This window comes from Mugil cephalus, chromosome 2 (assembly GCF_022458985.1).
Source record: "Mugil cephalus isolate CIBA_MC_2020 chromosome 2, CIBA_Mcephalus_1.1, whole genome shotgun sequence".
In the NCBI taxonomy this organism is placed as follows: domain Eukaryota; kingdom Metazoa; phylum Chordata; class Actinopteri; order Mugiliformes; family Mugilidae; genus Mugil; species Mugil cephalus.
Window position 1 is genome coordinate 20,836,453 of NC_061771.1, and position 13,451 is coordinate 20,849,903.

The following is a 13,451-nucleotide window of genomic DNA, read 5'->3' on the forward strand; positions in this document are numbered from 1 at the left end:
ACAAACACTTAAACAACACTTAAACATGTTCAATTTGCAAAGTGTGAAAACAGGCTATAATAACCAACTTGACTGGAGGTGCATTAGATCTAAGCCTTGACGAAGCTCTTTTTTTTTTCTTTTTTTTTTTTTTTAATACCAGACCTGAACAATGGCATTTTGTCCAAAATCTGAGAACTGAACCTGAGGTCTGATGATATACTAAAATGTGCGCTGTACGATGGTCATACATTATCATTATAAATGTACTGACTGAGCAGCTGAGGAATAATCTCCTAGATACAGGAGCAGACATTGCAGGACAACAGTGCATGTTGTGGTGATGTCATTGCTCTCATGGAAAAGATGACAAAAAAGAAGAAGCAGAAGACTGTGAAAGCAAACTTATTTGGAAAAAATAACCACATATCAGGGCGGGTTTTTACCCTAATTCTGTGGATATGTGCGCTCGACTTACAAAGTTGAATTCCAAAGAATTACTTGTACTGTAGTTGCAGCCATAGGCCTAACTGAAGCTTGCAACCACACTCCCATAAGAATCTGAAACAATGCTTACTTGAAGAGTTCAATAAGACGAGTGGTATGGTGGTCCAGAGCTTCATAAGTCATTCTTGAGGTTCTTACTGGCAACTCTATAGAACTCGGCAAATACCTTAAGAAACAGAAAAACACAGCCAAAGGATTGTTTACTCCACCATGGTAGTTATTTGATGCCAATAGTCTATTAAACAAAATCCATTACTTAAGGATAAGCATCACTAATTAATCTGACCTGCGTTTTGAAATGAAATGAAAGCGGTACCGACCTTGTTGTCTTTCTTCCGCATTGGTTTGTTGGTTTTAGTATTTAGGGTCTCGTCTCATCTTGTCTCGTCAGCAGCAGCTTCAGGAGGGAGGTCCAGACGGCCCTCTCCCTGGCTCCTCTGGAGGAATCCCCAGGTGCTCCCAGGCCAGAAGGGAGATGTAGTCTAATCCCTCCATTGTGTCCTGGGTCGACCCCGAGGCCTCCTACTGGTGGGACATCCCAGGAACACCTCTAAAGGGAGACATCCGGGGGCATCCTCACCAGATGCCTGAACCACCTCAACTGACTCTTCTCGATGTGGAGGAGCAGCGGTTCTAGTCTGAGCTCCTCGCGAGTGTCCAAGCTCCTTACCTTATCTCTAAGGCTGAGCCCGGCCACCCTACGGAGGAAACTCATTTCGGCCGCTTGTATCCGTGATCTAGGAAGGCTTAGTTATAATGTTCTGTGGAATCAAGAAATTCCATAAATACTTGTACTTTTAAATATTTTACATTGCCTTAATTTTACTCAACATGTCACGCAGCCGAAACGCTACCTTACTCCTGAAGTGGCTGCAAATTTCATCCAGGTTCTACAGAGCATTCCTGCAGAGATTTTACCAGCGTCCTGTGATTTTATTATTAATGATTTTAACAGCAAACTGAAGTCAGCGCTGGTCTCAGTGGCTCCACTTGTTACTAAAATAATTCAGTCGAAACCTACACCACCGTGGAGAAAGGAAGAAGTTAAACATCTGAAAAGAAACTGCAGGAGGGCTGAGAGGAGATGGAGAAAATCAAAGCTAAAAGTTCACTACGAAATATTACAGGAACTCCTCAAAACTTACAATAACACAGTCAAACAGGCAAGAATTTCTCACTTCCACAAACTAATTACAGACCATAAAAACGACCCCAAATTCCTCTTCTCCACAACAGACTATATAACAAACACAAATTTTAACAGATCATCAAGAATACCTAATGGCGCCCTTTGTGAGGACTTTGGAGACCACTTCAGAAGTAAAATCAGTGACATTAGGTCGAGTCTTTTACCTCAACAGATTTTAACCACTGACGCACATGGATCATTGATTTTACGTAGGGAAACACAGGAGAGTTTTGCCCTGGTTGATGCGAGGACACTTGGTTGAGTTTTCTCCCAACTAAAGCCCACAATCTGCCTTTTAGACCCAATTCCCACACAGTTTTTTAAAACATTTTATGGATTCTTTGAGGAACAGCTTCTATATATGATGAATCGCTCCCTTCAGACAGGTGTCTTCACCGCCTCCTTTAAGGCTGCGGTGGTGAGGCCCCTTCTGAAGAAGAGCAATTTGGACCCAATGGCCAGTTTCCAACTTATCATTTTTAAGTTCTAGAAACAACAGCTTTTATTCAAGTAAACAATTTCTTAAGTAAAAACAATGTCTTAGAGAAGCATCAATCTGGTTTTAGGATGAACAACAGTACAGAGACAGCCCTTTTAAAGATTTTAAATGACATCAGGTGTAATTTAGATAACCATAAACTCACAGTCTTGGTTCTGCTGGATCTAACTGCTGCCTTCGATACAGTAGACCATCGTATTCTAATTAACAGACTGAATCACCTGGTCAGCCTCTCTGGTACTGTTCTTAACTGGTTCATCTCATACCTCTCTAAATAGAAGCTTCTCTGTAAGTCTGGATACCTGTCCCTCAGGAACCCATGGGATTGAGTGTGGGGTTCCCCAGGGGTCAGTTCTAGGCCCAACCCTCTTTAACTTATATATGCTTCCCCTGGGGGACGTCATCAGGAGACACGGCATAAACTTTCAAAGTTATGCTGACGATACACAGCTGTATATCGTCGTGTCTCCTGATGACACGGGCCTATTGATGCGCTTTTAAACTGCATTTTAGATATTAAGTCATGGATGGCAGAGAACTTACAGCAGCTCAACCAAGACAAAACAGAGATTTTAATCATTGGTCCTGAACACCAGCGAGAGAAACCTTTACCAAAACTACAGGATTTTAAGATATCACAATCTGTAAAAATAAATAAATTAAAAAAAAATAAAAAATGTGGGTGTGATTTGTAACTCTAGGCTTAGTTTTATTTCACATATCAAAAATATTACAAAGACAGGTTTTTATCATCTCAAGAATATAGCCAGAGTCCACCTGTATCTCTTTCAGGCTAGCACGGATGTGCTGATGCACGTTTTCATCTCCTGTTGCCTGGATTATTGTAATGCTCTGCTCTCTGGTCTTCATTAAAAGAGCACTTACAATTTACATCTTTTACAAAATTCATCTGTTCGTATGCTGACGAGGACCAAAGGGCAAGAGCACATTACACCAGTTTAACAATCGCTGCATTGGCAGAGACCTTCAAGAAGGAAAATGGCATTGATCATGTAAGGTCGGCACCTTTTCACCCTTCCTCCGATGGTCTGGCAGAGAGCAGTCCAGAGCGTCAAGGAGGAGGTGAAGGAGGTTAAAGGTGACACACAGAGGCACAAATTGCCTTTGGACCTGCTCATGCCTGATGTAAAACCAAAAGTGCAGCAAAGGCAACTGAAACGGAAAGAGAATCACAACGGAGGACATCGTGTTCATCACATAGTACTTGTACGGTCCATAGCAGATTCCAGCTGACATGACAAGCTTATCTGGTCCAGTGTCGTACACCATGACCATCAGAAATGGTCAAACCCTGAAGTGGCATGTGGATCAAGTTAGCGCTAGATTAACAGACACTGTTCCCAGCAAACTTGACAAAGAGCTGGAGCCACTGCTTGACATGGAAGAGGGCTCCCAGGGCTGCTTGCCTTCAGTGGTGGACATACCACGACAACCTCAGTCATGTGAGTCACCGGAGTTATAGCCTGCTCCAAACAACCAGACTCACCCGTTGAACCAGTGTTCCCAGAGACAGAGACATTCACCTGTGTGTCTCAAGGACTTTGTTAGGAAGAGTAAGATCTTACCTGGAATAGAGCTACAAGGTGCTCTGATCTCAGTGGAGGACATACCTCCTTAGTTTGGTTAAAGGAAATAATTGAATTTACTGTTCTATGTTAATGCTTGCGTATATGTATTTTACATTTCAGACAAGTATGTGTTGTTAACTTAAAGGGGGAGGAGATGTGGTATCGGGGGCTGCACAGCGGCTCGGTGGTCAGCACCGATGCCTGCCAGCGAGAAGGTCCAGGTACACTCCGGTGTCCTCCCACCTCCAAAGACATGCTCGTTAGGCAGTCCTGGGGTTGAGCTGATAGACTGGCCACCTATCCAGGTGTGTCCCGCCTTTCGCGCAATGACAGCTGGGCTAGGATCCAGCAACCTCATGACCCTAGTGAGGATAAGCAGTTGTACAAGATGATATATATACGTATTCGCATCAGCGTGGAGAATGGAATGTTTTTTCTGTACTCGGAGAATGGCATTCCTCTGTATGCATTGGAAAGTGTTTCTTTCATTATCAAAATAGAATATTTTTCACAAACACAAGGCACTGAAGTAAAAGGAAGGAACATCCTGGTCACAGGTTGTGAGTCACTCTTGCTGGTCTTTCAGTTTACCAGCCCGAACCTGTGTGAGCCGCAGCATGTAGACAGGCAAACAGACACATTGGGAGTCTCCCTGATGCGGCCCCTTACTAACTGGCTTGCTGCTGCACATGGGCAAAATGAAGCGAACCTACCTCCAAGGTACCTCTTGCCTGAGCCTCCCCAGAGTGTCATGAAACAGTCCTGGGGTTGAGCCAAAACCCTTGGTAAAAATATAACTAAGGCAATGACACGCTGCGTTATTCACAGTGTACCCTTAAGAGAGAACATTGTTTTCATTAGGAGGAAACTGAAACAGAAACCCTGAATAATAATAATAATCAAGTCTAATACTTCACATTAGAAAACAAGCTACAGTGATTGTTGACTGCACATGCTCACTACGATTTCTTTATGCCTGTGGAACACGATGTTTTCAACATGAAAACTGATTTACAAGATTTTATCATGGCTGTCAGCCATAATAGCTCCTCCCTTGTGTCATTGGTGTTTTTAACTATCAGTTGATCTTTCACATGGGTCAGTAGCAATTGGTTGCAACTTCCAAACACGCAAGACTTGACTTTGAGGAATGATTGTTACCTTTTGGTGTCCAGGATGTTTGTTCATGTGCTGCATTTGATGCACACTTACACATCTCAGAAGTATAGATTGACGCTGTTACATCTAAATGCCTTCATCTTTATGATTCCTTCTCTGATCATTATGAGTTTTATAATACATGTTTTATTTTACTTTTACTTTTACTTCCAAGCAACCAATCCTATTTAACTGAACAGTTGTAATATATGTGAGAGATAGAAATTCACAAATGCAACAGATAGGAATTTCACAATCTGAATTAAATAAGAGAAACAGACTGATTGGCTGCTGAATCAGCAAATTAGCACCACAAACGCTTCAGTCCCACATGTCCAGGACTCCTGTAACCCCTCGACATCCCCAAATATTCCTGTAGATGACATTAAGCCTTAAGGACGCAGCACAAACATTCCAGCACAAAGACATGGGCAGAAGAGGTAGATTTTTCTTTCTTGTGTTTATTGACATAGAGTCATTGTCATAGTCATCAACACTGGTGAAGTCCTTGGAAAGTGTTGTAGTAGCCCTGATGTACAAATCACATCTGCTGTCAGGTAGTTTCCAAAGTTTCCCCAAAATGTAATGAAAGGTTCATTTAATACACTTTGCTTCTGTGTAAATATTTTTCATACGATGTGCGATATCTCAGCTGAAACACAAGGCACTTGGACACCTCTGAAATACTGATTACAATACATGAATGTGCAAACAAGAATACATGATACATCAGTACAGATTCTGGCCATAGGGGACCATTGTCAAAAAAAAAAAAAAAAACTTCTCATCAGAAATACTTGAGAGACTGCTTTTTAGCTATTATTTGGCTTCACATACATTTTCATGTCTTACCATTCATCTGAAGCAAATGTGTACTTATTACCTATACACACCTTTGTCTACTTAGTTCTACTTGAATCATGTCATGTATTTAAAAGGCAGGGCTGATCCGGTTAGACCATTGTCCACAATTGATTAATAGAGAAAGGAATGAGCAAAGATAAATGTCAAGCAAAAGAGTCCACTTCAAACCTACATTCAGTTGCGTCAACACAGCTTTTTTTTTCTTTGTTCTTGTGACGTGAAAACTCCGGTTGAACATGGGGATGGATTCTTATCATTCATCACACATTATAGTGTTGTGTTCGTGCCGAAGGACTCATGCATAGCTAAAGCAAACAACAGAGCAGCCCAGAGACTCACTGAGATCAAATCGTGAATCAGTGCATTAACTATGATCTAATTTATGTAATTGGTTTGAGCAGAACAATGAAAGCTTAGAAATCCAATTAATCTCATGAAACCGTTGACTATTAATAAGAATGAGGGCTGTGCAAAATGATAGACGTTAATGGAATGTTAATGTGTGTGTCCTTTAATGTTAATGCTGTGTATGGACTCTGTTCCTTACCGCTCCCCATTACACCGCTTCCCCTTCATCTTTGTGAATGAGTCATTGGGTGAGTGGAAACAGTCACTGGGGATTGTCAAAAATCAACTCTACAAAGATGTGCCTGCTGCGTGATTGTCGGCTGATGTTGAGCAGAACATGGGCGGACTGATGCATTTTATCTTTCGCGTAAGTCTCCTACTTCATGTGGTATCTAACCATGCAGCCCAGTGATTCTGTCCATGCTTTAGAACCTACCACAAGTACTTTGAGCTAAATTTGAACATGCCAGTGATTAGCAAACATAATATTCAAGCGTTGTTAGCATATAGAAATCTGTAACTTGGCACTGAAGACTAGCTGAGCTGAGAGTGTTCAGCAAAAATAAAACAAAGTACTGAATATCAGATTGAAGATAACCAATGTCAGATAACCGAGCCTCTGGTCAGGAATGTGTAACCCAGATGCAAAATGCAGTTTGTTGCGCAGTGATACATCATATATGCTACAAATGTCTGTATGAAATATGGCAGTCCAAGTTGTTTATATGTTTCAATCTGAAACAACCAAGCAACACTGTTGTTGCACTTAGCGTTGCTAGAGATGTCCCAAACCAAGTTGCCCCTCTCATTGTAGCATGGTACAGACAAAGCCGACTTTTGTAAAGTCATTAAATGAAAATGGTATGTATATGGTTGGTTTGGTTTTTTCCTTTCTCACGTGGTGGAGTGACATTATAAATGTTAAAAAAGCTCAAACATGGATGGTGGGAAAACCCAGAGCTCAAAGGCCTGGTTTCGTACAGTCATAACAAAGACCTATGGCTCTCATGGTGGCTGTGATCACTCACACATAGGCTACACAAACAAACACATATTTTCCACTATTGTCCATGTGTTCCCACCATACAGGAATGCATACCCATTTACAGGAAAACGCCCAACTCTTGGCTCTATGCACCTCTGAGTACCGTTTCTAGCTGACAACAGCTGGTTTGAGGAGGAGTGCCCTTGAGGGAACAACCACCCAGGACAAGGGGTCACTTCGTCTGGCAGCCACCCCGGCAGACAGGTTCAACACTTCCTCCACCTCTCCTTCCTCGTCTTCCTCCTCGTCCACTGGCTCCTTCCCTGCCAGCCGCCCCAGCCCTCCCAGAGCTCCCAGCCCCAGCATCGATGCAGCTGAAAGTCCGAAGTGTAACAGTGGGGAGTCGGAGAGGCCAAGTGGCTCCACGCCACTGCCTATTCCTCCGCCTATGGAGAAGACAGGTGCTCCGTGGTGACTTAAGGCTCTGGCATGGTAGAAAGCAGACAGCGGCAAAGAGGTTCCGAGGCCCCCAAGGAGAGCTGCAGCAGTCCCAGGGATGATGACATGAGCCCTGCCTACGGGCGGCAGTTCAGAGGCACCCTGGTGTCCGAGCCCTGTACCCAGCCTGCTTGAACTATTTTGATCCTGGGCAACAAAGTGCCCGTGGGCCTTGATGTGTTTGCGTAGAGAGCTGGGATCTGTGTAGCGCTTCAGGCAGCCTGCCATCTTGCAGTAGTAGGGCTTGTCCACATAGTGGGTGCGAGTGTGCTTGAAGCGGTCGCTAGAGTTGGAGTAGCGCTTGCTGCATCCTTCATATGGGCAGATGTAGGGTTTTTCTCCTGGAAGAAGAGAAAAAGGGTGTTGGGGAGAGACACTTAGATAAAGGATACAGAAAAATGTGATGATCTTATTAAATTCTTTCTCGGGTTAAATCTTAAAAAATGGGGTACTTTATGAGTTTTATGGTGTATCCGTTTTAAACTGCAATCTTAGCATTGTCACTATTTTGTTTATCCATTCATGCACAATCCGTCCTTCACTGTGAGCTTCTGAGAGTTAGGATGTCAGTTCTTTACAAGGTAAAGAAGAAAACATTTGTAGACTGTGCTATGTCTGTACTCATAGAATCCAGTGTTACTGGAAATAACTTTGTCTCTGTGGGTCAAGCACCGAAACAGCTAGATTCAGCTCCATAACCAACATTTGACCTGGCTGTAAGAGAGTCCTTGCCGAAAATTTGTATTGTACTCCTAGCCTCTTCCATATTGGATGTTTGCCATTTTGAACACGCAGAAGAGCAAACAGATGACAGATTGTTAAACAAACTACTGCAAATAACTATCTACACACGTTCACAAAGCCTCGATTGTGTTCAATAAGTAGTCCAGTGTCAGAAAAATATATTTGCCTTGGCTTTATGTAAATTTTGATGGTATTTTGGAAAAGCACCACTGCAACTGCACAAAAAGCAGGTAGTTGTACTTTGACAGACTTTAACGATCTTGGTAGCTTAGTTGTTACAAAAAGATGAGCTGGATAGTTTCACGAGATAAGTACAAAAAAATGCATTGTAATGTTACAATGCTATTCTAAAAAGAATAATAAATAAAGGTCAGAATCATCAGGCACCATGACATAACAGACATAACAGATTCAAACTAAGGGCTGTTGGCTTTGAATGGTAACTCGGTTCACAAATACAGAATACATAGAACATTATGCCCACCTTCCTAATATTATGTAGGTCTCCCATGGTCTAGAGGGAGAAGAGCATGAAGGTGCAAAATGAGTTAAAAACAAAGCTGACAGATTTGATCCAATCTTAGTATTTGTAGTGTTGTGTTTGTCTAAGGCCTTGTTAGGTATGATCCATGATTTATGATGTGATTTTGTCTCTGCAGTTTATCAGGTCAAACGTACATAGGCATGCCAGCTCAGACTTGCAAATTTGTTTTATAACTGAAACAAAGCAACATAAGGCACAACATGTCTGTTAGCTTGTTGCATGCTAGGCACATTGACAAATACATTTCGTAAAATTAGAGTGAGCTGACTCATTCTCATCAGTTGCACCCTTTTCAGTAACAATCTGCAGTCCCACATTTCAGTGAACCTGAGGCCACTTCCTGCAGAACCAGTACAACTGTCAGTTACAGATGTCCACCAAGGACTTCTGAGAAAAGATCATTGAAATACTTCCCATGATGACACTAGTCACATAACTATGATGACTATCATCATTTGCTTGACTGAGCAGCTTTACATAACTTAAAATAATGTTTTCTAATGCAAATGCAAAAAAAAAATAAAAAATAAAAATAATAATAATAATCAACTTTCAGGAGTTTCAGGAGAACTTTTGTGTGCCCACCAATGTCAAAATCAGACCTATTACTTTTCTGGTGTCTTTTGACAAAGACTGTGCGAAGAAAGGGAAATATTGCAAGAAACTACCGTTGACTTCAATATACGGGAGGCAAACAAACCTTTCCCGTTAATCTATTCATAGATATGAATAGATTACCTCACCTGTGTGTGAGCGGGTGTGTATCTTCAGGTTTTCCAGGCGAGAGAAACTCTTGTTACAGGTCGGACAGTGGTGGGGCTTCTCATTGGTGTGCGTGCGGATGTGAATCAGCATTTTATACCTATAGATATAAACACACACACACACACACATAAACATAAGATATTTCGCTGTGCAGGTTTACTAAAGACAAGGCTGCTAATATTTGTATTTGTGTTACCAGAAATATTACTAGTCAAATATTACGCACATTCACGGAAACATAGAGCCACAGTTTCATTTTATTTTGGCAGTGTGACTCTGTTTATTTAGAACTTACGTAAACAGTCGGAGCCTCACACCTGTCCCAACCAGGACATTGTTATTTGAGAACCTCATTAACGATGTGTCATGACCTTTCATTGATAACAGCGTGTATGCACAAGCACCTTGCATTGAATCCCCTCCCGTTCCGAGCACAGCCCTCCCACTGGCAGCAGTAGCCTGAATCTTTTTCAGGTTTGACGTGGAAGTCGTTGATATGATCCACGAGGTCCTGCAGCGAGTCAAACAACAGGTTGCACTGGAAGACGGAAAGGGAGAGGGAACATGAAAGAATGAGCTAATGAACGACGATCGCAAATAATTCACACTTGGCATCACGCAAAGACTTGTGTTTAAAAAAATATATATATTTTTACAAACTGGAATCTGACAGAGACAAGCTCAGTGTTGATTTTAAGTAATGAGACGTGACTTGGCCATGATCTCTGTGCCAAACTACTTTAATTCTATTTGTACTTGACACCTCCTGCCTCCAAACGCAAACAGGCCCTTTCCTCTTAAAACATGTGGTGCTTTGATGCCAACTTTATTGCAACCTTTGTTTCATACAGTTTGTTGATTAACTAATGTAGTTTTTATATTGTTGAACACCTTATATTGATTAACAAGTTGGACCACAAGTTACATCTAGATTTTTTTGTAACTAGTATATTTATGTATTGCTTTCAGTTATTATTTATTAGTACAGTTTTTCAATTATTGCAATACTAAAACATTTTTTTAGTATGATATCTTTTGGTCATCTCTTTTACTGTGACTCAGTTGTGTTTATATAGTTTAATCTCAGCACCTCCTAGTGGTCAGAGTGTTAGTTGCCGCCTGTTACATTAGGCCGGTGATTCCAAACCTGTGGGCCGAAGCACACCAGGTTATTGCAAGTTTGCTGCCAGATCATTTAATTCGATATCTGGGTTTTGGTTGTTTCTGACATGTCAAACACCAACACCATGTCATCTTAATATGACCCACTGCAGTCTTTATTTTTAAAGGAAAAAGCCACAAATAAGAGTGCAATGTTTTAATTTTGTTTTGTTGATGTTATTGCTTTTGGTTAAATTGAAGTTTCATCTGGTTAAACCGAGCTGAATTTACATCATCGTTATTTTGTCTGGATCTTATATTGGATGTCAAATTATTATATATGAGAATGCATTTCTCCATTGTTGAATGAAACCAGTATTAATGAATCATTTGTTAATTAGCCTGTTACAGACAGCCCCTTACAGGTAAATTCTGATACCTGTGTGGTGCTGATGGACAGTTCCATGGAAACTGTAAATCTGAAGGTGTCGCCACATGTTACAGCTGCTGTGATAGCGACTGTGGAGCTTCCAAAACGTTTCTCCTGCATTCAGTTCAGTCCTTTATATTTAATCTTCAATAAAAACAAAGAACGCAATGTATGACCCCTGTATTTATGGGGTTGGAGGTGGGCCGCAAAAGTTTTTGAGACATAAAAGTGGGTCCTGAGTTGGAAAAGGTTGGGAACCACTGCACTAGGCTCTCTATGATTTTCTTTATTAGGATGCTCAGCTGAGGTTTTAATATTGATCTCACGTATAGCTAAATAATTGTGAAGCTCATGGTAAAAATGGATTGCTCATACAAATGTGATTATTAAATGGGATATCGAAGCATGAACCTGTGAAGCTTAATGAAGAAAATGTAGAATATTCCCAAATTATACATACTTTCATCCAACGGCAGGCCAGCTGACCATCCAGTGATGGCTCTGGGGACACTGGTTTCTCTCTGTTATGACCAATGAACATGGAGGAGGGAAAGCTGTAGCCCCTCGGTGGACTTCTAATCGGGAGATAAAATGGATAACCCTGCGGTGAAGCTCTGCCTTCCACAACCCGATGATGATCCTGGAAGACAAGAGAGGGGGGAGAGAAAGACCAAACAGGTCACAATCTAATATTTTAACGACGTCATAATATTCATGTAATGATGGGAATGCGAGTGTGGCAGACAGTTCACAGTTGGCTCAACTTACAGTCTAAAAAATAACAATATTTTATATTGTTAATGTTATTCTTAAAGTTGTACTAATCCGCGTTTTTGAGAGATGTTTCGCTTTAGCGGCGGCCTATCTGAAAGAGTCCTAATCTGAAAATGTGAAAAAAAAAAGACAGAATAAATAAATCTCTATCTGCTCATCTAAGCATAAACATGATCTAATCATCTAACCTAGCTGGAAAGGTTCCAAACATAACATGTTAAACACCAATGTTCCCTCTAAACTATGTGCTTGTGCAATTGCGCACTGCTCACACATTCTCAGCGCACAAGAAAATCTATACAGCGCATGAAATAAAATTCAACATAAACTGTAAATTAATTAGACCAATAACATTTTTTTTCTGTAACTTTTTGCTTTTTTTGCAGTGACAATGATACAATACGGTTCACTTACGCTACGCAGCCAATCATAGCATTGACATTGCTTACGTAGGTGCCCTTCCCATATGTGCTGCGCAAGTTAGCTAGCTAATAACAGTGCGGCGGAGATAAGAGATGCAAATGCTGACCCCTTATTATGGCGAAACGAACGGGCAGTGACCCATCTACTCACCAAGCCAAAGTAAAAAAGAAATGCACTTCTTTTAAGACAGAATGTATGTGCAAACAGAAGAACAATGGGTGAAAGCGGGTGAGATTTTTCTTTTACGACTGAGAAAGGTCTGGTCGGCAAAACATGCAGCGAAGCCAAAGTAGCAAGCGAATTTTAATGTGTACAAAATGTTATGTCTGAAAGTAATGTCTCATTTCTTCCAGAGCAGGACTGGACCCTCACATATAACATACTACACATCTCATGAACAACAAGATTTTTGTCTTTTTCATTTTAAGTGGGCCAAATCACTTATATTAAAAGTAAACAAATGAAAATTGCTACTGTAATTTGATTCTTTTAATAAGCCATGTAACTTGCTATGATCCCAGGTGTTGAACAGGTGTGATACTGGTGTGTGGCCACAGTGTGCACATCTGATGTTGCTCACAAGGGTCCTCAGACAAGCTCAGGGAGCTTGTGTGTGTTTGCCCAGACACATGAAAAATTAGAGGGAACATTGGCTGGCACTGAAGAAGATATGTGAGGGGTAAGAGGCTGTTAGTTTCTTTTGTTGATTCAAGAAAATAAACATTTTAAATACATTTTCATTTGCATGCTAATGTCTGTCCTGTTGCACCGTAAAAAAAAAAAGAAAAAACAAGCAGGCCCAGTTTTGAACCCTGTGGAACCTCAAATTTAACTTGAAACATAACCAAATTTAAGTGAAACATGGACTGACTTATCACAGGGGAAGGTAACACCATTAGAAGGAATAATTATCACAGTGGAATCTATTGACTCTATTGAAAATAAAAATCTATTGAAAATAGAAATCTATCTTTATTTTAAGTCAACAAATTATTGTAATAATGCCTTTCTCTGTATTTATTGAAGAAATTAAATCCATATGCGTCTCAAAGAC

The 13,451-nt window shown here is 40.9% G+C and overlaps 1 protein-coding gene across 1 annotated transcript in view; it reads right to left on the reverse strand.

Annotated features, from left to right (window-relative positions):
- Positions 1–5,362: 5,362 nt before the first annotated feature.
- LOC125004459 (zinc finger protein GLIS2-like) overlaps positions 5,363–13,451 on the reverse strand; it is a 31,408-nt gene continuing 23,319 nt past the window's right edge. The window contains exons 4-7 of the mRNA XM_047579070.1: positions 11,661–11,840; positions 10,074–10,207; positions 9,648–9,766; positions 5,363–7,957 (exon numbers count right to left, since the gene is read on the reverse strand). Of these exons, the coding sequence (XP_047435026.1) occupies positions 7,287–7,957; positions 9,648–9,766; positions 10,074–10,207; positions 11,661–11,840 (1,104 nt within the window). The 3' untranslated portion in view covers positions 5,363–7,286. The remainder of the gene's footprint in view (positions 7,958–9,647; positions 9,767–10,073; positions 10,208–11,660; positions 11,841–13,451) is intronic.